General features: G+C 41.2%; 2 protein-coding genes and 1 long non-coding RNA gene across 6 annotated transcripts; 1 reads left to right on the forward strand and 2 right to left on the reverse strand.

Moving 5' to 3' along the window:
- Positions 1-26: 26 nt before the first annotated feature.
- On the reverse strand, positions 27-5,281 carry LOC111227596 (SUZ domain-containing protein 1-like). The gene is made up of 4 exons (XM_022753160.1): positions 5,179-5,281; positions 3,794-3,843; positions 2,784-3,053; positions 27-2,180 (listed from the first exon to the last, which is right to left on the reverse strand). Exons 1-4 carry the CDS (start codon positions 5,224-5,226, stop codon positions 2,069-2,071), a joined length of 480 nt encoding a protein of 159 aa, XP_022608881.1. The 5' UTR covers positions 5,227-5,281; the 3' UTR covers positions 27-2,068.
- Positions 5,282-9,927: 4,646 nt separating this feature from the next.
- Positions 9,928-11,292, reverse strand: LOC111227621. Its single transcript, XR_002665345.1, has 3 exons — positions 10,918-11,292; positions 10,482-10,630; positions 9,928-10,181 (listed from the first exon to the last, which is right to left on the reverse strand). It is a non-coding gene; the product is annotated as an uncharacterized LOC111227621 (long non-coding RNA).
- Positions 11,293-12,277: 985 nt separating this feature from the next.
- LOC111227593 (cyclin-dependent kinase 11B-like) lies at positions 12,278-24,793 on the forward strand. 4 transcript variants are annotated; one of them, XM_022753149.1, is made up of 20 exons: positions 12,278-12,307; positions 13,477-13,607; positions 14,041-14,180; positions 14,365-14,492; positions 14,607-14,751; positions 15,036-15,211; positions 15,521-15,643; positions 16,070-16,168; positions 16,426-16,563; positions 16,651-16,725; positions 17,570-17,787; positions 17,921-18,011; positions 18,094-18,215; positions 18,735-18,840; positions 18,943-19,064; positions 20,271-20,378; positions 20,720-20,836; positions 21,229-21,377; positions 23,497-23,686; positions 24,170-24,793. In XM_022753149.1, the coding sequence occupies exons 2-20, from the start codon at positions 13,491-13,493 to the stop codon at positions 24,260-24,262; spliced, it is 2,457 nt and encodes an 818-aa protein (XP_022608870.1). In that variant the 5' UTR covers positions 12,278-12,307; positions 13,477-13,490; the 3' UTR covers positions 24,263-24,793. The 4 variants fall into 4 exon arrangements, with proteins under 4 accessions (XP_022608870.1, XP_022608872.1, XP_022608873.1 ...); XM_022753151.1 differs by having other exon boundaries at positions 15,036-15,196; XM_022753152.1 differs by having other exon boundaries at positions 15,075-15,211.
- The last annotated feature ends 600 nt before the right edge of the window (positions 24,794-25,393 follow it).

Raw genomic sequence — 25,393 nt, forward strand, 5'->3', positions numbered from 1 at the left:
AATGAGCAGGCATGACAACATGAAAATGACTTTTTTTGACAAATCATTTTATTAAATCAGTATTTACAGGCAGTTTGTGTTCTCACTCAGAGCTCAGTTAAACCCGTCTGTCTCCTGCTCTGCCGCTAGATTTCCTGAACTAAAGTCTCTTACCAGTATTGTGAATTCTCCCTCACATATATTCACTTTTCTTGAACTACAGTAATAAAATCAACAACCAGGAAGTAAAGATGTGATACAGGAGGCACAAGCTGAATTCAACCATTATTAGAACTGATGATGTGCACCACTGAATATGGCTTTATTGAGATCTCTTCTCCGCTCGAACAAATATATGTGAAAAACTAATTACATCTATCGGGCACAATGGACAGCCAGGTAGTCGCTACCTCTCTGGTTCACATCCAGCTGCGTCTACACGTTCCATTTCAGGAGTGGACCATCAGTTATTGAACAAGGGAGTGGTGTTACAATTTCATACTGTCAGTTAAGACAAAAACAAAAAAAGGAAAAAAAAAAAAACCTCATTCATTCATCCTGGGACGTGGACATCGCTTCAGTTACATTTCACTGCACACTCTGCTGCATAGCACTGTCTCTAACAAAGTGCCAACCCAAGCTTAAATATGGACATTTGCTGTTTGAGCAAATCAAACCTGCTGGAAAAATACAATCTTCGTTCATTTCATTCATTCAGTCTCGTTCGCTTGCACCTGAGTTCCTACATGCTGTACGTCAGTGACGGACATGATGAAATGAGCGCACCGCTGACGAGGTGGAGCTGCAGCGGAGCAGCTTGTGAAGTACAGCAGTAAATTCATTCCCCCATCTGAACCTCCCTCGAGTTGCTGCCAACACCACCTTCAAATAATGACATCTGAATTACCTGATATATACTCAGGTCGATTTTAAAATGGGCTTTTGGTTCATCTCGATTAAAATACTGCTCTGACATTGCTGCCATCTCATACAAAAAGGCAGAAAAGCTACTTAAAAATGGACTTAAATCCACAATCTCTTCCTCACTCGTCTTTTTTTTTTTTTTGCTTTTACTTTTAAATAGAAATAATGAAGTGACAGTCAAAGGAAGACAGCTGTAAAGCTTAATTAAAAAACAAAAACCGTAAACAGAACTTTTCAGATATACAACTTGACACACATGACCCTTACCCTAAGTTTTTAAAAACAAATGGCAATTTACAAATTAGGGGTGCACTGATAATGCAAACAGCTCAGTTACCGGACAGGTACCAGTTAAATACTCTGCATTAGTGGGGAGTTCACTGTCCCATCTGACACCACAAGATGCAGCCCAGAGTGTCTGTACGGAGAAACCAAACCAGGTCATCTTGAGAACATTTTTAGCACAAAACAAATGGGGAAAATTTCGAATGTTTCCCATTTCACAGAAAACTGCAGAAGTTTTTTTTTTTTTTTTTTTTTTAAATGCCAAAATTAAATGCTGTTGTAATGAGCAGGTCCTTGGTGGTGTGTGTATAACGTTACTACTTCTATCTGTACTCGGTAGATATCAGAGCATCCCTAAAAGATAAAAATTTAGTGAGCCAACATCAGAAAAATTAAAAACATGAAAGGTGTGAGAAGTGGTGTGTGGTATTATTGCTGGGGAGAAGCTGCTGCACAAGTACCAGCTCATCTCATTTTGTTATGGCCCATCACATCTCCTCCCCTCTCTGCCATCCTTTGATAAAGTCTTTGCCGCTGCCTTGCACACATCCTGGGAACCAGAGGAGGACAGAGATGGAGGTGAGGGGCGTCTTTTAAAGGGATCATCACAGTGAGTCCAGAAAATGTCCATAATCACAGTGTCAAACAGACTGGATCGGGGAGAGAAAAGAGCGTATCTGACTTCCTCCTGGAGTTCCTCGCTCCCTGTCAGTTCCACACTGCTGCTGGTGGGAGGAGTTGAGCAGCAGTGCGGCTGTATTCACTGCCCATCTGATATAATGGAACTGAAGGAAGGAAGCTTAAGAATACAGTACTGTCTTTGCTCTCAGGAGGTCCTTGATCTCTCTCCTCTCGATGGCTGGGTGGCCCCGGGGCCCACTTATCTGTGCTGTCGGAACCCATGGGTGCCGTCTGGTCCGGATGGCTGCCGGACAGTGTGATTGTTTGATCGGGTGTCCTCTGAAGGCGATGTAGAGTTATTGCGCCCTGGCCTGGCAGAAAAAGAGGAAACATGGATAAATTAGAGACAGCAGTTTTTTTTTCCCACGTGCCCGACAAAAACAACGTGCCTCTGTCAGCTGCAGTCGAAATCATGGAACCAAAAAAGTAACACCAGGAGGGGAGGTCAACAAGGCTCCTCGCAATCCTGTTGACGCGTGGGTTCTGGAAATTCATCTGGGATTCATTTAATGCTTATTAAGTTACTGTTCTGGTTGCTAGCTTGTGTTTCTCCCATTATATGTCTTATTTAAATTATTTGAATTGTTTACATTCTTTTTTTCTTTTAAAAACACCTGTTTTTAATTTTAAACTGTAGTCTGTCAGTGCTATAGACATTAGACAGAGTGAAAATCTAATCTAATTGTAAATGTAAAATCAGAGTATAAAATGGAACTGGGCTATTAAGATAAACCTGTTTAAATACTCAACATCCAAAGGTGTTAACTACTCAAATCAAGCTGAATGGAGATATCCTAAAGTTCTCACTTGAATATTTAGCTCACACAACGTGGAACCCACCAGTTCACCCTTCAGGAAGTCTTTATGAGGCTGTGAAGAAAACCTCTAACCTGTCAATGTTTGTGGATTATTACCTGTCAGTGTTGGGCTTGTCCTGAGGCGTCTCCTCTGGGCAGGCGCTGCCCAGTATTCTCTTCCTGGCCTCGGCGTACTCTGCCTCACGCTGAGCCAGAGACTTGACCTGTGGAGTAGGCCTGTTCTGATTCAAGGGCGATCCCAGCGAGCCGTTACTTGCAGGCCGCTTCAAAATGCGTATCTGAGGTGGGGGGGCCGCTGGTAGAGACTCGTCCTGTATGACCATGGTCGTCTTCAAAGGAGATCGTGAAGAATTGTTACTGGACTCCCTGGTAGCAGACCAACAGGATGCAAAATTAGTGATACGACAGACAGAAAGAGGTCATAACATTAAAGTGAAGGAGGCAGTGCCAATAATAGCCGAGATGATAAGTGGCCAAAAAAACTTCTGACACACACACACCCCAACACTTATTACTGATGCACTCCTTCCTTGTTCATCATCAAAGTTACATTGTGTGGTAAAATGTGTCTTAAGACAACGTTCTTCAATTCAGATCATTTAAAAGAAAAGGATGAATTAAATCAATAATTAAATGAATAAATAAATAAATACATTTTTTAATTAATTCAATGGGGATGCAAAAATCCAACTTTTCTCCACCCGATACTGATTCCAATACCTCAAGTCAAGGTATCTACTAATACAGAACCCAGCATCACGTGCTCTTTTCATCCCCACAAATTAAAATCTGTACACTACATTGCATGAAACTTATTTGGATCATCTTTATGTAAGGTAACACGAAGAGAGGGGATACTGTGGTGCCAAAATCGGAGTTGGCAGTCCACTGCAAATGCATAAATGTAAATGATAACACTGAGGAAGACACAGTCTGTAAAGTAATGTAGATGAGTCAATGATCAATAGCCAGTCTGCTTATAAAGTCATGTTCAGGTGCGACTTTTACAGATACTCAAGAAACAGAAACAAAACAGTGCAGTTTTGACAACAAAGTTAAAGTGTCACAAATTTGGACCATGTTTCTTCTTCCTTTTAAAGCCTTACTTTTCTTTCTGGCTGATCCTTAGCTTCTCTTCTAACCGTTTTTCCATTTCCTGTGGGGGGAAAAAATAGTCCAAACATGTATTCATGTAAACAAACAACATTGGTCTGCTTGATTATGTATGCGAAGAAAAGTACAGCAGGTATTAAGCAAGCAGAAGACTGGATGGAAAGCAGGATTCAGTTACAAGCTATTTATACATGTGTAGGACAGCTGCCAAGTCATAACAGAGAGAGTGCTCAGCTACCAACATTAGCCGGCTGATGTTGACACCTAAAACTGTTAATGTAAGATTAGCTGAGCTTCCTTTTTAATCGCGTTTTATACTGAATAACTGAAGTAGAAGTGTTGAAAGGATCTGTAACTTCAGCCTGACTAGTTCCTAACGTTACGGCCAACTTCTCCTCAGCCACGTTCTTGACGTCATGAGCTAGCGGTGGTCTGCCAGGCTACAGCGACGACGGCTAATGTAAAGATAAATGTTACCTATATGTTACCTCAATGTCTCCGACCTGTCAGTTTGGCGACATAACCAGCTCCCTACCCGACCACTAGTTGATAACATGGCCGAAAAATGTTGTCTACCAATAGCTTGGCCTTGTAACCTAACAGGAAACCACCAAGTTAGTGCAGCACGCTAGCATTCAGCTAGCTAAGCTAACCGTGTAGTACGAATAGTTTGAGCCTGGTTCCGTGAAAATAATAACGAAAATGTGATGTTTACTGAAAACAGTCACCCGTCCTCACTTTATGATAGTGGACCTTAAACGGATTCACGGTTCTGCTGGTCGTCGTCCACAAAACGGTTCGGTTGGGAAACTTCAAGTTGACATTTTCCTAAAATAAGAGTTATTGTCGTTATAAAAACGTAACGCGGAACCGAAATGAATAGGAAACCAGAATTGAGACAAAATCGTCTTACGTGAGGTGCGTATATTTTCCAATACGTACATTAATATGGGTTCATTGTCAGATTTTCCACGTTAGCCATGTAATCTATAGCTAGCTTAGCATTAGCTAACGTCAAGTTTAGCATTTCGCGTAGTTAGACGTTTAATTCAGTACGTTTAACTCGCGTCGTGTGAGTTCGTTCGCTAATAACCAGGTATATTGACACTATTCCACGTGAAGTTAGTTAGAAATAGCAAACGCCGTCTTGGCTAGTTAGCTAAGTCCACATAAAGCCCGTGTCGCTCGCTAGCTACTTGACGTTAGCTCGCCAAGTTTCATAGAGCTAGCGTTAGCATTAGCCACATTGTTGGCCCGTGGGAGTCGTTAACATGGAACGACGTCACGGGAACTTCTAAAACCACAGTGTAAATATCGAGAAGCCACCGAAAGGATATTCGCATTTAATAGAAGATATATTGAGCCCTTCGTTATTTACCCCACTGTCAGCAGCTTCCTCCCAACTTTCGGCGACCTCCTCATCCATGTTTCATTTTGCTCAAACCGCTCAGACACGCTGTGGAGGAGGCCGTCCTGCACTGCTCCAGACCCGCCTCTCGGCTGTCTGCGGCTCGTGACATCACACTGACGGATTTCCCCACAGCATGACACCGCTCCACACAGCTGATCAGAAATGGCTAACTGTGGTTCAGTTTAATGAAGGAAAGGACTTCACATTAAAAAGTCTCACAAATGTGACCCTCAGTTGTGAATGGCAAGAGGCCACAACATATAAATTGTGAACTGAACCAGCTACTGTAGCATTTGAGACAGTTTGGATTTTTGCACATCTGCTTCCCAGATAGCAAAATGAAACCTCTGGCCCAACACATGCCTGGGTCCTCGGCCCGAGTCTGGCCCATGTACTTGCACATCTGGGCAGAGTCCAGCTGTTATCCTCCTGTATTGACTGACAAGATTTTCCCTGTGTGTGCCAGTATTGGTGCAGATTTGGAAGTAACATCTTACAATCATGCAGTATATGGGCCAGATTTGGGCCGTGGAACCAGGCGTATACTGGGCCAGAGGAAAACAAGCATGTGGCCCAAGTATGGGCTGAATTTGTTAGGTAATATCACAGAGTAACAAATATTAAAATAATTCACAGTAGCTTTTCTTTGTCATGACCCTCTGACCATTGTATGGTGAGCAGTAGGACTATTCCTTTATTGTTATGGTCCATCCTGCAACTCTGACATTCAGATGTGACAGACAAATCCTACTTTACAATGAATTCTACTGCAGTACGTTTTTTAATTTTTAATTTTGTCAAACATCTCCTGCCCATAAATATACACTGAAATCCCAGGTTGATATAATCCTGATCTTCCATGCAGGTGAACTGGAGAAATGATGCTGTGTGAAGCCTCACTGCAGTCACAGCATATATAGAGACGCTGAAGGACAGTTGTCTTGTCCAGCAAAATCGTCAGGTGTAAATGTGAGTACTTTACATCAGTTGTGCCACATGACATCTTTGATCTTGTACTGTATATAATGTATGAACATATGCACCACAGTGCTAGCATTATGAGTTATTTTCTTCATATTTCTGATACCCGTATACTTATGTGGAGTCTGATGAGAGTGTTAATTCAGGCTTTATAGTCCCGGAGGTGATCAGTCCTCTCAGAACTATCAGTCACATTATTTCTCTTTAAAAATGTCATTACTTCCAAGAATAATAAATTGATATTCTGGGCCAGGTTTGGAGCATTTTTGATAAGATAAGAGAGCTGAGATAATACCATTTGCACAATCAGATACCGTACATGTACATCTGTAGATCAGATTTCATATTACAGCAGGGCAGGTGGGCACACCAACATTAACAGACATTTGACTAGTGCTGCAGCTTCTTGGGACTTTAAGCAGCAGCCTCGTACTGTCAGTATAAGCCACTGTGAGTCTCTGAATACCGGCTTTTCTGTAACAAAGCCACAGGTGGGCGAGACAGTATAAATATATAGTGGGGAACAGAAAGCTTTAAAAAGAGAGATCTTAACAGTCTCTGAAGCAGTCTGTCAGTGAGCTTTGCTGTTTCTGTTTGGACACATGAGGGCAGCATGGGTCTGTCAACATGATGTTGTAGTTTGTAGGTCATCTGGATTTCCTGCTTTGATACATCTGAACCTTAAAGCTTCCTGGGTTTTATTGTGCAGATTGATAAGCAAGAGGATTTGGCAAATACACATAAAGTAGTGCAAATGAAAGTAATAATAAATGTATTATTTGGTTATTATTTATTTGTATAGCATCTTTTATACAAGAAATGTTGCACAACAAAGAATTGACATGCACCAAGTGCTTCACATGAAAAGACATAAAATGAACATAAACATGTTAAAAGTATATATATATATATATAAGTCCTCAATTTGGCCAAATTAAGTATTCATTTTGTGATATTTAAAATGTTGATAAGGAGGTGTGTGCGTGTGTGTGTGTGTGTGCGTGTGCGTGTGCGTGTGTGTGTCTATATATAAAAACATAGACAGTAAGACAAGATGTCACAAGTTCGTTAAGACTACATTGTGAGTGGAGGATGTTGTGATCAGGGAATTGGCAGAAAAAAATAAAAGTCTGCAATTTGGCCAAATTAAGTATTAATTTTGTGATATTTAAAATGTTGATAAGGAGGTGTGTGTGTGTGTGTGTGTGTGTGTGTGTGTGTGTGTGTGTGTGTGTGTGTGTGTGTGTGTGTGTGTGTGTGTGTGTGTGTTCTCTTGACCTGTACACTTGTCTTTCTCACTGGTGAAGACAAAGTGTAACATCATAAAAACATCTTAAACACCTGGTGGTTTGCGTGGAACTGTATGTGTTCAAAAAAAAAAAAAAAGTGAGACTGCTTGATAAGAATATAGTGTTTTTTCTTATGGGACTTTGTCCATTGACTGACGAGCTTTGCAGGACTGGTTACACACAGAAATGTTGATTTATTGCTACCGGAATATTATCTGCTTCCTCGTCGTAATTGTGTTCAGATAAGAGGTTCTTCCAATTTATATGCTCTCATAGGGATTTGGGCCGGATACAGAGGAGCTGATGATGACAAAAATTAAACTGAACTCATCGACCTAAGTGATATGCATGTCAGCGTTTCTCGTGTGCTTCACTGTCTTCATGTAGCCAGAGATTTTTATGTTTGATGGTTTAATATAGATGTTTGATATTGGATGTTTACATGCTCCGCTGATTGCACTGTGCAGATCAGATGGACGACCAAAGATCTGTTTTTGAAGTTCAGGAGTTGAACGTGTCTGCAGACATTTAAACGTGACATGGCATGAGGACAGCACCTCCGTCAGATGTGCTGACTCTGATAATCTAGATCATTCAGTCTTAAATCTTATTTGTGCAATTAATCAGCACAGTGCCAGCAGGGCACTGACTGACCAACAAGACCATTAACACAACTATAAAGATTAATATGTACTGTTGGAACTTACTGTACCGTGTTGGTGTTAGTAAAGAATTAGGACTCGTCTCATCTGGTGTGGATAGCTGACATTTTTTTCTGATGGTGGAGTCTCACAGATCACCAAACATTTTTGGATTCATCCTCTGAGAATGAATAAATATCCATTTCAGATTTCATGGAAATGTGTCCAGCAGTTGTAGCAGAATAAGGATTTCTGGCTTTACCTACTTTCAAGGTGCACAGAGAAGAGGAACTGTCTTGAGAGGTCAAAAGTTTATTAAAAATAACATTTAAGTAATGTTATTAGATTAGCTATACTTTAGGAAAAAACCCAGAGGACAAACATCAAGCTCTATATTGACAATAACATCAATCATTTCCTGATCTGAACATCCAGCTCCATGTGTCCAAATGTCATGTGGCAGATAAAAATGAGAGATTTTAAAATTAAAATACTTCTCAGGATGATCAATAAATCTTGATGCTGAGTAAGAGCAGTGTGCAGGATTATCAATAGCATATTTAATGAGAAAAAGAGTTGTAACAACCACAACTTCTCCTCTGAGATCAACATCTGGACCACGTCTGCCACAGAATGAAATACGTCAAATAAAACAAAGTGTGTGAAATCAAGAGTTAGATTTATTTGAAATCCAGAAGTGAGTGAGTCCATGTCAACAATTCAGAATCAATTCTTCAGTTTGTTTTGTTGTAAAAACTTGTTTTTATATTAAATGTTAAACACTCGTTGCTGTGGTGTTTCTGCAACAGTGGCGGCCTTGATTTCATGTTCATGAAGCCTAAGATGCTGTAGGTGGTGCTGTTTCCTGTCTTCAGCCACAGAGGTTGTACGTGCTCGAAATAACGACCCAGTTCTTGGTGAGGAGTTGTAAATGAAACTGTGCAGCAGAGAAGCCGGGCGTACAGACGCTATTCAAACTGATATATCACCTGATAACCAAACTGAGATTTATGAGATTTATGAGATTTATATCATACATTCATAAAAAAACAACTTACGAATGACTCTCCTGTGAGGATTTGTGTCAGTGGTTGAATGTTGCTTTAAGATCAGTGTCCAACAAAATGACATTGGAACAACTCAGTCATTCACTAACTGACTGCAAAATCAGCCAACGCTGCACACGTCCTAAACCAGCTCAAAACATCTGGTGGGTCTATCTTAACCAAGACTTCATTCAGCCTGCAGCAGCATCCCTCTGTTACCTATCAGCATCTCTGCTGCTTTACCAACCAATAACTTATTTGAAAGAAAATAAAGACTTTTACGTATTAGTCACACAAGGTGGGAAAGTAAATCAGGAGTCTAATAAATAAATATAATGAAATCAGTGTTGCTCCTCCAGTAAGACAAAAGCTGAATGACACTAATGACCCTCAAGAGACGGCAGCATGTTGACGCCAGCTCCAGCCTCCTCTCAACTGTTACTGCTGCTGTCACTGTACTGACACTGAAAAGCAGATATTACATCACATCCCCTGAATGCAATTCAACTATAAGATATAAACATATTATAACATATTTCCTGTACTTGGCAAAAAACACAATTCGATACTGCAATTTGAAATTCAGTCGACTATCTGTTGATGTATGGTTGCAACTTTTATTAAAACGACAGGTCTTTGTCAGCGTGGAGATTACAAAAATAAACTTTTACATAACTTTCAGTTTCCCTGTATTAAAACATTTGATATGAGGTTAATGAAAGACACTGAATTGGCTGAATTGATGAGGTTTTACTTGCAAAGTTGTGCATGAATCACACAAGACAGAGCGGATTGATTTCAGGATAAAAAGCAAAGCATAAAAATCTAAAAAGCATAGAAATGCTTCATCATCAACATGCCGCAGTTCTTCCCTGGCTGGACTCCACCATCAGCACCTGTGGACGTAGTATCCTGTGGCATATCCTATGATGTAGATGGACACCAGAGCAGCCAGAGCTCCTGCTGTCTTCACTATTATTCCAGTCCTGCCGACACACAGTCTGTTGTGGAGCCTGTGAACGTTGGAGAAAAGGAGTCAAAGAGTGACACAGCTGTTGTTGGACTTTAGTTTGACTATAAAGTTTTTCCACTCAACTGATAACAGGTTCAAATTATTATATTATACTTTGTGACAAGAAATTTAGTTTTATTAACTCCATCCAACTCAAACATCCATTTACATACATCCTAGCATCTGGTTTGTAGATCATCCACTTCTTCCTACATCTCCGTAGGTTTGCTCTTAAATAGTACCAGCAAATTCTCAGTAATATTAAACCTTTATATTCGGTCTTTGGATCTTTATGTTTCACCTCATCATAGTCGACTGTGACGCCTCCACGTTCATGTTGATGTTGCTCTCGTTCCAGCGATCATACTGCACACTGCCGGCATTGTTGGGCTCCATTCCTGGGATCACTGTTCAATCACTGCTCCACTGCTCAGCCTGGACACACACACTCTGACACAGTGAGGAGGAAAGGGTTTTAATCATTGTGTTTAGTTATGAGGAGAATTAAAGTTGCAGTCTGATCAGTTTAGACTCAATAAAAAACACACTTTAATCAACGTGTGATTATATGTGTTTCACACACATGACATTTAAAATGAGTTCTGATGCAGATGAATCTTGTCACTCAAGGATTTATTTTGTTTAATCAGATCACACGACTGAAATAATCAGATTCAAAAGGCAGTGATTGGTTGATATTATATCCTCATGTTCAAATAAACTGAGTTTGTACTCACCTGAGTGTGAAACAGTCAACAACCTGCCCATAAAGCTCTGCTCTCCTGCACTTTTAAAGCCTCGACTGAGACTGACAGAGCCATTCCTCCTGAGACATCGGCCATAGTTCATGTGTTCACAGAGGTCAGCCTGTCATAAATTCAGTGGTTGGAATCCAACTGTTGTCTTTCACCTCCTTATATGACTCCAGCTCAGTGATAACGGGCAATTCAAACTCTGTGTGCTGTAGTTAGTCTCCGGTTTCATCACATCCTGTGCAGATACTGGACTGCAAAGCACAAAATGCTTAGTGATGTAGATTTCGTGAAACTCCCTCATCTGCATTAACAGGTGATTTGGTCGAATACAACATCACTCTGTCCTTTCAAACACTTCTGTGTCTGTACTGAGGAAGATAAACATGTTTCAGCTGGAGTAACAGTGCCCTCTTGTGTTTTACATGTAAAGAAATCCAACAATCTCAGCTACTCACTCATTTTATTACCATGAATACACTAGTATATCATGAGCTGAAGACTCACTGATCTGGAAATGTCATATTCAGGATATTTTAAACAGAGAAACTGTCAGATTCCTTGTGGTTTCTGTGTGTTTAAATTTGCACACTGAGAACAAAGAGTTGAATTGACTTTTGTTTCACTTGATTTTAACTGTCTGTGATACACATCAAATATTATTGTTGTAGTTTACATGTTATGTTTTCCACCAGCGCTAGGGGCTTATCTGGTTTTTGCTACACTGTGCTAACTCTGAAAGGCCAAGTGGAGTTCATGGCTTAACATCATTGGACACTGCTGCCTCCTCATGGACAGGTAGACACTGAAAATGCAGAGGGGTCTGGCATTTTCAGAAGAAAGCAAATAGCAAATGTAATATACGCCTGAGAATGATACATTAATATTCCAAGTAGCAGACAGATATCCTGTGGAATACTGCAGAACCCTTATCCAACATCTCCATGGAAACAGAGCTGGGTATCCATGTAAGATGAGAAATGATCAAAGACCAAAGCCTAGGATATCTTGGGATTTAGGGAGTTAGTGTAAAGCCCCCCCAAGAAAAAAAAAGGATTGTGACATTGAGACAAGACACAAGTTGACTGCAAATAAAGTGGGTAGCTAAATGTCTCCTGATACATTAAACATACTTAAATCGTTTTTAAATCAATCAATCAATAATGTCTTTGAATGGCTACAAAATGCTTTGATTGTTCACCACATGATTGGAGAAGGTTTTTATTTTTCTTTTCTTTTCTTTTCTTTTCTTTTCTTTTCTTTTATTTGGTCTTATCTTATTCGAGGAACTTATTGTTTCACATCGGAAGTTTTACAAACGTTACCAACGTCTTGAGACTTCCGGTGTGCCATAATACCGCTGCGCATATTTCAGGTTTGTTTAACTGTTTCAACCGCTCACTGAATAACGTCATTGTTTGCTATAACTAGGGTTTTACGGACAGTTACGGACACAGCCATAGGTTCTCTAGTTTATACCTCTACCGGCTGTTCTAACTATTTCTTTAAATATCTTGTAGTTAGCTGCAGGAGTTGTTTAGCAACGGTCGCCCTTGCTAGTTTAAGCTAGCTACCGTTAGCTAGCTAATGTGTTAGCATCACGCGTGTATCACAACACACAGCTGTTTTAGAAGTAATTCAGTACCATTTCACTTAAAATGCAGGCACATGCTGCTACTTAACAGTTCACCCATCGGTCTATTGAGAAACAACTATAACGTTAGCGGATTTTTTACGTCTCCCTGACTGGCCTGTGAGCTAAGCTACACACTGTAACGTGATGCATCGAAGAGTAAACTGAAGCTAAACACAGATAACCGTCTGAAGCCAAATTTCACTCAAAATAAAATAACCCGAGTCAACTTCTTATGTTTTGAAATGGTAAATTTGTCGTAGAGTCATCCGTAATTGTTGGTAAATGTGTAGGGAGTTGGTCAGTACAATGCACTTGTGAAACAGTGGGAATAAGATGCGTATAATTTGGTAATTAAAGTTGACGTTTTATTAAAATCGTTGGTGTTTGCTGGACTGTGTGTTAGCCGAACTGAGAGTGAATCCCAACTGTTTTTGGTGATTTTATGTCACCGTGTGACAGAAATTAAATAACTGCTGATTTACAGTAAGGTCTTTAAATCTCACATTTTGATTTGAAGTTCTTCAAAGAGTTCATATTTCCGGTACAGGCCAAGGAAGCTGTTTGATTTTTAAACATACAGTGACAGGGTGGCAAACTGTAATCTGCCAATAATATGAATTACCAGTGGTTTTAAAATAAATGCATGCTAAATAGAAAACACCACATTTAACCTTTTATTGCATTAGTTAAACTAATTGAGATCTAGATCTATTTTGCAAGAGAAATTTAGGTACAGCAGGTTTAGGTTGAAACAAAAACAAACAATGACTGACAAGTAGTTGGTTCTTCTGTGTCATAACTATATTGCTTCATTTTGTTCTAGATGAGCCTCAGTCTTCATGATATAAATGCAATTGACCTGAACCAACATGTAATGAATATTTGTGTGTGTGTGTGATATGGAACAGGCGGTGCAGAGTGGATGCTGATGGGGGACGAAAAGGAGACCTGGAAAGTAAAAACTCTGGACGAAATCTTACTTGAGAAAAAACGCAGAAGAGAATTAGAAGAGAGAACAGATCCCAAGCGCCAGAAAAATGTAAAGTATTTTAAAGTTAACGTAAGAACCATATGACCCCTACATGTTGATACAGTGTTAAAAGTAATAGCAAATATTTTTCATTACAAATAGCATAATTTAGGATTAAAAACATATAAATTTGTAATATCTACAAATAATTGCAGTATCTACAGACATTTTTGTTGCCTTTTGTTATTCATTATTTTGTGCTTTAACATAATGGCAGTCTCCTGTCACACTTTGGGTAGAAGCATTATATTATTTTTTGATGTTTAATTTTTTTTGCAAGAAATGTGTTTTTTTAATTAAAAAAAAAAAAGGCTGCAAGTACCTGTAGATATTTTCCAAATGTTCTGGTATTTGTATTAACTTCCTTAATCTCTATCTGATGACATTTTAATGACTTGTCTCCAGCTCAGACTTCAAATTCTGCTCTTTTTGTCTTGCACAGTTCACACAGGGCCTTGTTCCACAGGCGGATGATCGGGAATCCAAACGAGACACTCCGGAGGAAGGAGAACTACGGGATCAAAGAATGGAAATAACAATTCGTAATTCCCCGTACACACGGGAAGACTCAACAGAGGACAGGTACTTGGAATTGTAGGGAACAAACATAGGTAAATATGTTGATGCTGACTGCGAAAGTCAGGAAAGTGTTTTTTTATGGTGTGTGTATGTCATATTTTAGGTTTTTTCATAGTTTAAAAATGATATACAACCCAGTGCCAGTGGCTGTTTAGAGTCTCACAGTATTGTATTTACATTTCCTCAGAGGAGAGGAAGATGAATCACTAGCAATCAAGCCTCCACAGCAGATAGCGAGGAAAGACAAATCTCACCACAGAAAGGAGGAGAAGAGAAAAGATAAAAGACGTCATCGTAGTCACTCTGATGAAGGAGGTATTCGAGACCTGTTTAATTACATAAACACAAACATATGTTTTACTGCTGAAACCAACACGTTTGGAACTGTTTCGTGAGTCTGGTTCCACTTATGGTTTGATGCTTCTTCAGCAGGGAAACATGCGCGACCCAAAGACAAAGAAAAAGAGCGAGAGAGTGATCGCAGGAAGCGTCAGTGGGAAGAAGACAAAGCCCGGCGAGACTGGGAGAGGCAGAAACGAAGGGAACAGGCCAGAGCTCATTCACGCAGAGAGAGGTGAGCATTGACTCTAGAGAGGAACCACAGAATAGATGATCTCATGTTAGTTTAGACAGAGATGTGTTTAATTTTGAAACAGTTGATTAAAACTTCAGTGGAATCAGTATATATTGAATATCAGCAGTTATGGAAATGTGTTAATCATTCAGTACAGCTGTGAAGGAAACAGAGCAATTCCAATCCCAGCAATAAAGTATCTGTATCTCTGAATAAGACTTTATCAACCCAATCCAAAAATCCAGCAAACATTGACAACACTGGGCTTTTGGTTGTCTGAACAGACCTCGAGTGGATTCTCCTGGGTTTTTTTTGGACCACAGGGACCGGCTGGAGCAGCTGGAGCGCCAGCGTGAACGGGACCGAAAGCTCCGTGAACAGCAGAAAGAGCAACGGGAGCTCAAGGATCGAGAGAGGAGGGCCGAGGAGCGGCGCAAAGAAAGAGGTGCTCGACGAGAAGGTCAGTTAGTGAACCTAAACACCTGCTGGACCACAGACGTGTTTTTCTACTTTGGACCTAGCCAGGCTTGCTGTCTCCCTCTGCTGTCAGTCTTTATGCTAAACTAGGCTAAATACGTCCTGACTCCAGTGCAGTTGTTAACACATGGACAGAAGAATCACATGGATTTCCCCCATGAAACCCAGGGAAAGAAAGTAATTAGGCGTATTTCCCAAAATGTGGAAGTGTTCATTTAAGGACTGTGATGAATCCTGTGAATCATGAAGTGAAATAACAGCAGTGGATAATAAGAGACTTAAATGTCCGCAGTGCCGTCTCACCACCGGATGCTCCCTGATGAATATGAGAAGCCAAAACAAAGTCACCGCAGCCGCAGTCCTACCTGCGTCCCCCGAGATAGATCTGAACACAGCGAACCACGGAAAAGTGCCGGTGAGTTCACCATCACATCACAGTCTCTAGTACGGCTGAGAATTACCACTGATTTCCTGAAACGATTAGATTCTGATTCACAAGGTCCTGGTTCGATATCGATTCAGTTAGAGATATTTCAGTTACAATATCAATTATGCTTGGATATGAATGAGATTCTCAGAGAACTAATGCTGTTAATTGTTCCTCTTACCTGGTGCATTATTAAAAACATTAATTCTTACTTTACAAATAGACCCAAAGCTGTTTTATTAACGCACACTCTGTTTAACATGACAGTTTAGACATGCATCTCAAGAAGAGACCTTAGAGCTATTAGCTCTCTACGTGACATAACGCTTTAGTGATGATCGGATCTTCAGGCTCTTTGTTTCCTGGTACAATCACTCATGTTTCAGCGTATCTCACACTACTTTTTGTCTGCAGCATCGAAGGAGGATAAACCAGAGGGCAAAGACCTGCTGGCAGACCTCCAGGACATCAGTGACAGCGAGAGGAAGACCAGCACGGCAGAATCGTCCATGGGTAACAGACAGTCTATGCTTACAGCAACCAGCTGGCAACACATGCAGCTACAGCTCTGTAGAACATAAAATGTGATGAGGATAATTGCTCACTCATGTTAGTCATTATAGCTTTAACTTTACTAGAAAGGATAAGTAGGTCAGGACACCTCAGGAATTTACTGGTACCAACACACAACCAGCAGGGCCAACATCAAGATGATGACATGGCAGTTTCGCCATCGCAGTAACATTTCTGATCTCTTCCCTCTCACCTAGCATCAGGATCAGGCTCTGACGAAGAGGAGGAGGATGACGATGACGAAGAAGAGTCCAGCAGCCAGAGCGAGGGTGAAGAAGAAGAGGAGGAGGAGGAGGAGTCTGTCTCAGGCTCAGGAAGGTCTGAGCAGAGTGCAGGTAAAAACTGTTACAGACTCTTACTCTACGATGAGTTTTATGTGACTTCACAGCATCGCAGGTTTAATAGTTACTTCTCCTTTTCAGAGGACGTGAGTGAGGACGAGCAGTCAGAGGAAGACTTTGAAGAGGAGAGGGAGAATGGAAATCACATACCTGCAGGTGGGTGAACACACCTCACCATTCATGTCTATGAGGGTATGATATTAATTCTAATCCAGAGGAATAAACACAAAGTTAATGGTTCAAATGTCTCGCAGCTTGATTTAATTGTTAATATTTGTGTTGAGTGTTGTTACAGTTCTTATCTGGAAATCAGTTTAAATAGTTTCATGGCCAATAGAGAGACACGCAGAGGTGTTGCTAATAACATTAAAGAAGTCAACATGAACTTCCGGAGCCTGAAACTGAAGCAGTTAAATGGAATTTATCCATCATTCATTTTATTATTTACACCCATAATTCATGTTCAAACGTCTTCAGGGAAAAGGCCTGTTGACAGGTTTTAGCATAAAGGTTCATTTTTGACCTGGGAAATAATAGTATCAACTAAAAACAAAAACTTTGACTCAAGGTCCTTACTGGCTTTTTCTGGAGCTTTCAATTCTATCTCATGGTCTTCTTCAGTGGTGGAAAGGTCTCCCCTGACCTTCACCTGTTAACTGAACTGAACCAAACCATAAACCACAACAAATGTGCAAAGTGCATTTGTTGATGAAAACCATGAAAACGCTCAGGAAAAGCTCAGGAAAAAAATAGCACATGTAAAGATTCACGTTTTTTTGTTTTTAAATTTCATTAAATGGGTTTTACTCTGTAGGTCAGACACAACAAAAACTAAAACTTGCAGTCTGGGAAATTGTAATGTGCATTTTCTGATATTTTATGGAAAATAATCGTCAGGCTAGTTGATTAAGATGATTGTTTTTTACAACCGTGAATTGAATCTAATTATAAATTTAACATTAAATATGGCATCTTACAAACGTCACCTTTTGCGCCGCAGTGCCAGAGTCTCGTTTTGACCACGACTCCGAGGAGAGCGGCGAGGACATGGAGGACGAGGAGGAAGATGAGGATGAAGCAGGAGATGGTGACCCCACTCCTCAATCCCAGACACACTCACGCTCCCCCACCCCCGAAGAGAACTACATCCCCGACTCCCCCCCGATTTCACCCGTGGAGCTGAAGAAGGAGCTGCCCAAATATCTGCCTGCTTTACAGGTGAGCAACGACGCAGCACAGATCTGCTGCCTATCCATATAAATCACAAACACGCTCGTACATGTAATCATCTGATGCAAGTTAAGCCGTATGTTGAAGTCCTCAGTCACATTGTTTGTGTGTGTGGTTCCAGGGTTGTCGCAGTGTCGAGGAATTCCAGTGTCTGAACCGAATAGAGGAGGGGACGTACGGTGTGGTGTACAGAGCCAAGGACAAAAAGACTGGTAAGAAAATAGATATATTTACTTTTATAATTCAAACAGCTGTTGATTTATGGGACGATAAATAAGGGTTTAATATTTGCAGATGAGATTGTGGCTCTTAAAAGGCTGAAGATGGAGAAGGAGAAGGAGGGTTTCCCCATCACCTCTTTAAGAGAAATCAATACAATTCTGAAAGCTCAACATCCAAACATCGTCACAGTGAGGGTGAGAGAACTTGTAAAAAACTTAAACTTGTAAAAACTTTTATTTATTTATGATGTTTTAGGTAATTTTTTTTTTTAAACTCTATTTATTGTCTTTTTGTCCAAATACAGCAGCATGTTCACCACAAAACATGACAGTTATCAATTTGCAGTGTCCCTTCTTGACTTCCATTTGGTTATTTGCAGTTGTCCGTCACTTTCTTTTCCTGTTTCTTCGAAGAGGAATTTTTATCTAGTTTCAAACGTTTCATTACATCTCTCATTAGATGCAGTTTTTCTGTTTCCAGTTCAGTAAGATCAGTCCTTGTGCTAATGCTAATGCTACCACAACATGTTCCATGTGTTTTCTTACTATGTTAAAGTCTACAATTCCTAAAACCGCCATCAGACGATCTAAATCAATACCTCTATTTCTCCAGTAATTTATGCTAATGATGCAGGAGTAAGCGCACAACATTCACATGCAGGATCTAGTGTTCTTGGTAAATCTAATCCGTCCTCTCACCCCGCGCTGTATTAGGAAATAGTCGTTGGAAGCAACATGGACAAGATCTACATCGTGATGAACTATGTAGAGCATGACCTGAAGAGTCTGATGGAAACCATGAAGCAGCCCTTCCTGCCAGGTGACGTAATAATAATAAGATTTCAACAGTAAGATTTTTCTTTATTTTTAGGTTCAGCAGCAAATGTCTCCCCTCTGTTAAAGCCTGACTTGTCTCTTACAGGTGAGGTAAAGACTCTGATGATTCAGCTGCTTCGAGGAGTCCGACATCTCCACGATAACTGGATCCTGCACCGTGATCTGAAGACGTCCAATCTGCTGCTGAGCCACAAGGGTATCCTCAAGGTAAGCGAGGTTGTCACTGACTAACTAAAGCGGCTGTTGTTTATTTGGATCCCCATTAGTTGTTACCTTGGCAACAGCTACTCTTCCTGAGGTCCTAGAGGGCAGCTAAGGGGTCTGCAGCTAAATTAAATATGTGTTAAAAGAGCGAAGTAGGTTCTGCATTCACTGCTCATTTTTTCACTTGACTATTGCACCATTGGTTAAAGTCTTTCTTTCTTACGGTCGTCTGGGACGATTCCACCCCTACATATAATCATATTCCCACATGTCCACATGTGAGTAACCGATTAGAAATGTACACCCTTGTGAGAACTGCATGGCCTTCTGGGAAATGTTGGAAATCAGTAATTGAGGTAGATGAGGCAGGCTGAGAAGAAGCTGGTTGCCTTCGAATGCAATAAACATGACAGATTAATGTACAAAATGTACAGCATAAATGAGTTTACTTTCCCTGAACATAAAGATATATCTCTATTTCTAAATGAACTTTATTACAGTTCATGGAAAGATGAAAAATTTGAAATTTATATTATCATATATTTAACCTTTTATATATATTTAACATCGTGTTTCTTTCCTCTGCTTGTGTCTCAGCCCCTCCCCCCACACACACAAGGAGTGGAGCAGTCCACCTAGGGGAAACAGTGATATATAATATTGTAGTACTTTTTATGTCGTCTGTTATGTTGAAGTACTGTGTTGATCCTTCTTGGCATGAAGTACGCGAGATCGTGACATATCGTTACGTCTCTCCTGATCCTGGATCCTGGAGGAAATCCATCTGTAGTTTGTGAGAAGACAGAAACTCAGAGAAAGAGGTTTCCTTTAATCCATCTTCTGATGATGCACATCTTTCCCCTGAGTTAGCAGCAGTACAGCGCAGTTGCACAAACAACACATGATTACTTAAAGTCAATTAGAGCATGAACTTCTGGCAAAATGTCCGACAGACTGAGTTCATGTTTAAATAAACCAGGTTTTTACAGACATTTTTCAGCGTGAATTTCATGCAAGCTGACAATAGCAAATACAAATCACACTCCGTCATATAATTTTTCAAATCTGATACGACTAACCCCAGAACGTATGACTGTTTGACTGTTTGACTGTTGAACCTTCTTAATGCTGAGGCATTGTTCTCTTCCCCAGAATAAAACGCAGTGGTTTTAAAGTTCTTTTTTTCTTTCCATCTGTCTTTTACTGTAGATTGGCGACTTTGGTTTGGCCCGGGAGTACGGTTCCCCCCTGAAGCCGTACACCCCTGTAGTGGTGACCCTGTGGTACCGGTCACCAGACCTGCTGCTCGGAGCCAAGGTGAGAATTCAAGTTGAGGCTCCCTCCCCACATCGCAGCAGCAGATGAAATACCTATCCAATAGCTTCGACTGCAAACGTTACATCATCTTGATTGACTGTTTTATCCAAAGATATATCACCAAGAGAGGACAACATCTGCAAAGCATTTGGCCTAAAGATAACAAATGCCGTGAAACACTTTCTGAGTTTTACGTGTATGATTTACAAAGCCAGGCGGCAGAAGTCCAGCAGCTCAGTCAGAGCACATCCACTTTCACACAGACAAACTCAAACGTGCCAGGAAGACTGTCGACTTTATGTTTCTGCGGACTGACACTGTGTTTGTTCTTCTCTCCGCAGGAGTACTCCACAGCTGTGGACATGTGGTCAGTGGGCTGCATATTTGGCGAGCTCCTGACCCAGAAACCGCTTTTCCCTGGAAAATCTGAAATTGACCAAATTAACAAGATTTTTAAGGTAAACGGCCTCATTTGCCCTTTAAAATAAAATAAATCCTCAACATAAAGAGTGAAGCTCTTGTGTTTACGGCCTGTAAATCTTTAGTGTCGTCTGTCAGTGTGTCAGCCTGCAGTTCTGCTCTGCACCACAGGGTGGAGCTCATGGTGGATGTCACACCAGCTGATGAAGTTATTATGAGACTGAAATCAGAGTTGGCTGAATAATTTTCAGTAGACGATGTGCATAAAGCGTGACAGCCGTTATCCTACAGACTTTACCAGTGATGAATTAAAGTATTGAAATGTACTTAGGACTAGTGAACTGCCACATGTCTGTGGTTGATGATGAGAATATCTCATCTGCGTCTGTCTCTAACAGTTTGTCTGCTGACTGGTGTGTGTTGCCTGTAGGATCTGGGGTCACCCAGCGAGAAGATCTGGCCTGGCTACAACGAGCTGCCCGCTGTGAAGAAGATGACTTTCACAGAGTATCCCTACAACAACCTGCGAAAGCGCTTTGGAGCGCTGCTCTCAGACCAAGGCTTTGACCTCATGAACAAGTAGGATTCTTAAAGACGGCCTTATACACCTCACACACTGCACTGCGTCTTTACCGCACCGCCATGCGGCTGATCGTTGGTATTCCAGCTGTTTTTTGTCTTCTCAGTTGTTACACAAACGTAAACGGATCTGTTTTTATGGTCGATGACAAGATTTGATAGTTTTGAGATTTTAAGACTCAGTTTGGTCTCGTGTATTAATAATAATGAATAAGTCATAAGAATATCCACACAGGCATTATATTATAAAATATTTGATGGCTGTGTTTTCAGTCAATCATTGATAGAACACATACCAATATCATACGCCAGTGAAAGGAAAATGTCAACCACTAATATCAGTAACAATCAGCACGACTGCTACAGTGGAAATTGCCTTACTTGGATGAACGCAGCGCTACGCTGTCAGGTTCTGTTTCTCTTTCCAGAGCTTTTTATTCAGTCAGTGCATTTCTGGCGAGCCGACTGAAAACATGACAACGGTAGCGGACTGGTAATTCATCAGCATGCCTCAGCAGCAGTCCCGTTCCATCCCCTTGTTCCGTTTCTCACAAACACCATGGTGATTCTCCACACTCCAGGAAAATGTTTTAGAAAACACACACACTTAATATGGAGGATCATTTTCACACAGAGAGTGAAAGGTTTATAATTCTTCCTCGCACATTCCAGAGATCGGCCGAGTGTAGCAGCTGCAGAGAGCAGAGACGAGCTTCTCCTCTCAGATCTTCACCCACCCACAGAGCCTGTTGCCTACACCTGTAAATGACAAAACCACACCAGGCAGTTTCCTCGCAGCTGCAGAGGATGGTAACAACATGTCCACTGTGCTGCCGGAGGGATCACGGTTCAGTGGAACCTTGGCGCCCTGCCAGCGCCGCTGAAACCTTCCAGCTTGAAAAGCTTCAGACAGCGCAGTGTAGTAGAAGTTTAGAGGTGTAGGATGGCAGGTAGACATCACAGAGCTGTTTGGAATATCACACCCGTCTGTGTAGAAGAGTGAAGTCTGAGCAGGGGCTTCTGACCTGTTTTATTTACTACAGCAAACTGAAGGAAGAGCAATGATAAGATTTGAAAGATAAGAGATATTTTTAGTTTCCATCACCTTGTGTCTCAGTATAAACAGGTCTGTGTGAGTCATGAGGTGCAGGAAGGAGCGTTCATTCTTGGAATTCCACAACAAAAACACTAATTTAGACACAAGTGGACGATTGTCTCCTTCGATGCCGACGTTGGCCCCCAAATGTCACAAAGCTGGCAGCAGTCGCTCAGTAAATCCTTCTCAGGGATTCCCTCCACGTAAAAACAGAGACGCTTTGTTTGATAAAAATCTTTTCCAGGCTAGTGTTCATGATTTACCGCAGCGCCCCCGCTCACACAGAAAATTCCAATCAGACACAGTTAGAAAGCCAATTATCACAATTGAGTGGCTCTCCATTGTGCTGTGTTGATCCTGTCATGTACGATTAAGCCACCGGCCGCTTGTGCCGCGGCGGCATCTTCTGTCTAGTTGTTCTTTCTTTTCTTTTTTTTTAAATATTCTTTTTATTTAAGCAGATTTTCAAACATTTATTACAAACAAACGACTGTCACGGACAAAACAAGAAACAAACACAAGGGGGGAGGCGCTGCTGTATTTGTATTCGTCCATTTTCCCCTTCAACTCTGATAAGATTTGCATCTGTCCTTGAATAAAGGCCATTTCTTCCATTTTTGTTCAAACGTCAGGGACCTCTAGCTCTCAGGTGAAAAGTCAGTTTTTGTAGATGTGTAGTTTTAGAGCAGCTTCTCTTCAGTAGCCTGATTATCAGATTCATTTGCCTGTTTATGTTTGAGCAGCAACCTGTGTATCTGTGTTCATCTCATCCCCACTTGCATCATATTTTAGCCGTTTTCTTGTGATTATTTCACTGGCTCTGGCACAGAAAGATGACGCCTCCGCCGTTAATCCCTCCTACTGTGGAAATTGTAGATGAGAGCAGCCGCTTGGGGGTCCGGCACCAGATTACCTCTTAACCAGAACAAATTCAGACTTTAACCTGTGCTCTCCACACAGAGGTTTCCATATAAAGCCCACACATATGAACACATATGAACTCCAGCACTGCCTGTTTTCCAGATTCCTAACTTACTGCCCCAGTAAGAGGATCGTGTCGGACGACGCGCTCAAGCACGAGTACTTCAGAGAGACGCCGCTGCCCATCGACCCGTCCATGTTCCCCACCTGGCCGGCCAAGAGCGAGCAGCAGAGGGTGAAAAGAGGCACTAGTCCTCGTCCACCCGAGGGAGGCCTGGGCTACAGTCAGCTGGTAAGGACATTAGGCTCCACTTTCTCCATTACATACAGCTACCAGGCTTTCGGAACGGCGTCTGTGTTAAATAGATTACAGACCTACAGGCTTCTGCTTTGTGTTGTCGTATTTCCTCCTTGTGTTTTCCATGATGATCACCTTTTAGATCTTAATGTTTTCAGCAACGGTCCTCCCCACCCAGGAGTTGTTTTTTTTTTTTAACCAATAAATTAGACCATTTCGTTCTTGAAGTTTTATTCTCGTCAGGTTGGAAAAGCTTCAGTCTGACATAAACACTGTCCAATGGAACCAAGGAAGAAGAAGAATAACAATAATAATATTAATAATAATAAACATGTTCATGCATACTTGTGGAATACAATCAAAATGTCTCTTAGGATCCGTTAAGGGTTTTCCAAAAGTAACCAGTGTAGTGTTGATCAGTGAGTGAAATCAGAGGTTTGATGAAACTGAACTAATAACTGTGTAATGTCTCTGCAGGGCGATGACGACCTGAAGGACACGGGCTTCCACCTGACAACCAGCAACCAGGGAGCGTCTGCAGTCGGTCCAGGATTCAGCCTCAAGTTCTGAGCTTGAATGTGCGGGTCACCTGGCTGTCTGAGCCGGGAAGGAGGGAGCAAAGAGTTCTGGGACTTGTTGTTCTTTTGGAACTGGACGGTGTCGCTGGTTTACCGCGGTAAACCGGATCCTGTATCTGATCAATCGCAACTGTTACCAAATAGTCAGGACTGTCTCACAGCAAGACTGGTGGCTCAAACATGTTGAATTTTCAGAATTTTTTCCCCTCAACTTTTCGGCTTCTTCTCTGTATTTTCAAGCCATTTTCACCATATTAGCTCTTACAGAGGAGACACGACCATAAATCTGTTAGAAGTTTAGCTCTCATGTTCGACTTTTCTTTTATTTTCTCTTTTATACTTCATGAGAGAGGACCAGATTTTATAAATGGTTGGTATTTCCTGGCTGCCTGAGCTACTGTATAATGATGCAGCACTGGCTGTGTTCTCCATCCAGCTTAATGTTAGAAATTTACTCGGGACTGTCGGCTCACTCGATGACAGGGGGACAATGTTTTTTCTAGAAATAAAGTTTGAAACTTTGTTTTGTCTGCCGTTTTCCCTGTATTTATAAACTCTGTCCAAGCTATGCAAACACAACCGCACACTGCCAGAGGAGAAAAAAAATGAAGGGAAGTCGAGCCTTAAAAAAAAAAAAAGAAACAGCCTTGAACCCGACTTGGTAGTCGCTGTCCAAAAGTGATGTCATTCTCTGCACTGCACACTTTGTCTCAGTACTTTGTTCTTTCAGGGAAAAAGAGGCCCAGACTTCGCTCTGCCTTTGTTTTTAAATGGTTCTGCAACTTCAGTATTAAACCAATAAATTCTTTGATTTTGAGCCGAAGAAAAATAAACAGTACAGTTTCGTTGCCTGCAGGACCGCTTGCTGCTTTCACTGGAACACGCGCAGAAAAAAAAATCCCCTCGTCCTGAGACGTCCAGAGCCAGCACCGAATGGAAATGTTCATTAATCAGTTTTATCTATCCCCTGCCCCCACCGGAGCCCTTCTGCAGATTATTACACCTGATGTGTTGAATAAGCTTGGACGGGGAGCTGCGAGTGGAACTGACTGCTCAGTCTCTGGAGACAGACTGCTGGCTTCACTGTGAGGCTAGTAAAGTAAGCTAGACGTCTGAGGTGTTC

Source organism: Seriola dumerili, unplaced genomic scaffold (genome assembly GCF_002260705.1).
Source record: "Seriola dumerili isolate Sdu_G_001 unplaced genomic scaffold, Sdu_1.0 BDQW01000190.1, whole genome shotgun sequence".
NCBI lineage: Eukaryota > Metazoa > Chordata > Actinopteri > Carangiformes > Carangidae > Seriola > Seriola dumerili.

Bases quoted from the DNA above. Each gene is read 5' to 3' on its own strand.
- LOC111227596 (XM_022753160.1), bottom strand. From the start codon at position 5,226: ATGGATGAGGAGGTCGCCGAAAGTTGGGAGGAAGCTGCTGACAGTGGG. The intron at 3,844-5,178 runs GTAAATAACGAA...TTCCCCCCACAG, and splicing joins AGGAAGCTGCTGACAGTGGG to GAAATGGAAAAACGGTTAGA. The intron at 2,181-2,783 runs GTAATAATCCAC...TTTTTCTGCCAG, and splicing joins GACAAGCCCAACACTGACAG to GCCAGGGCGCAATAACTCTA.
- LOC111227593 (XM_022753149.1), top strand. From the start codon at position 13,491: ATGCTGATGGGGGACGAAAAGGAGACCTGGAAAGTAAAAACTCTGGAC. The intron at 18,012-18,093 runs GTAAGAAAATAG...TAATATTTGCAG, and splicing joins AGCCAAGGACAAAAAGACTG to ATGAGATTGTGGCTCTTAAA. The intron at 23,687-24,169 runs GTAAGGACATTA...ATGTCTCTGCAG, and splicing joins GCCTGGGCTACAGTCAGCTG to GGCGATGACGACCTGAAGGA.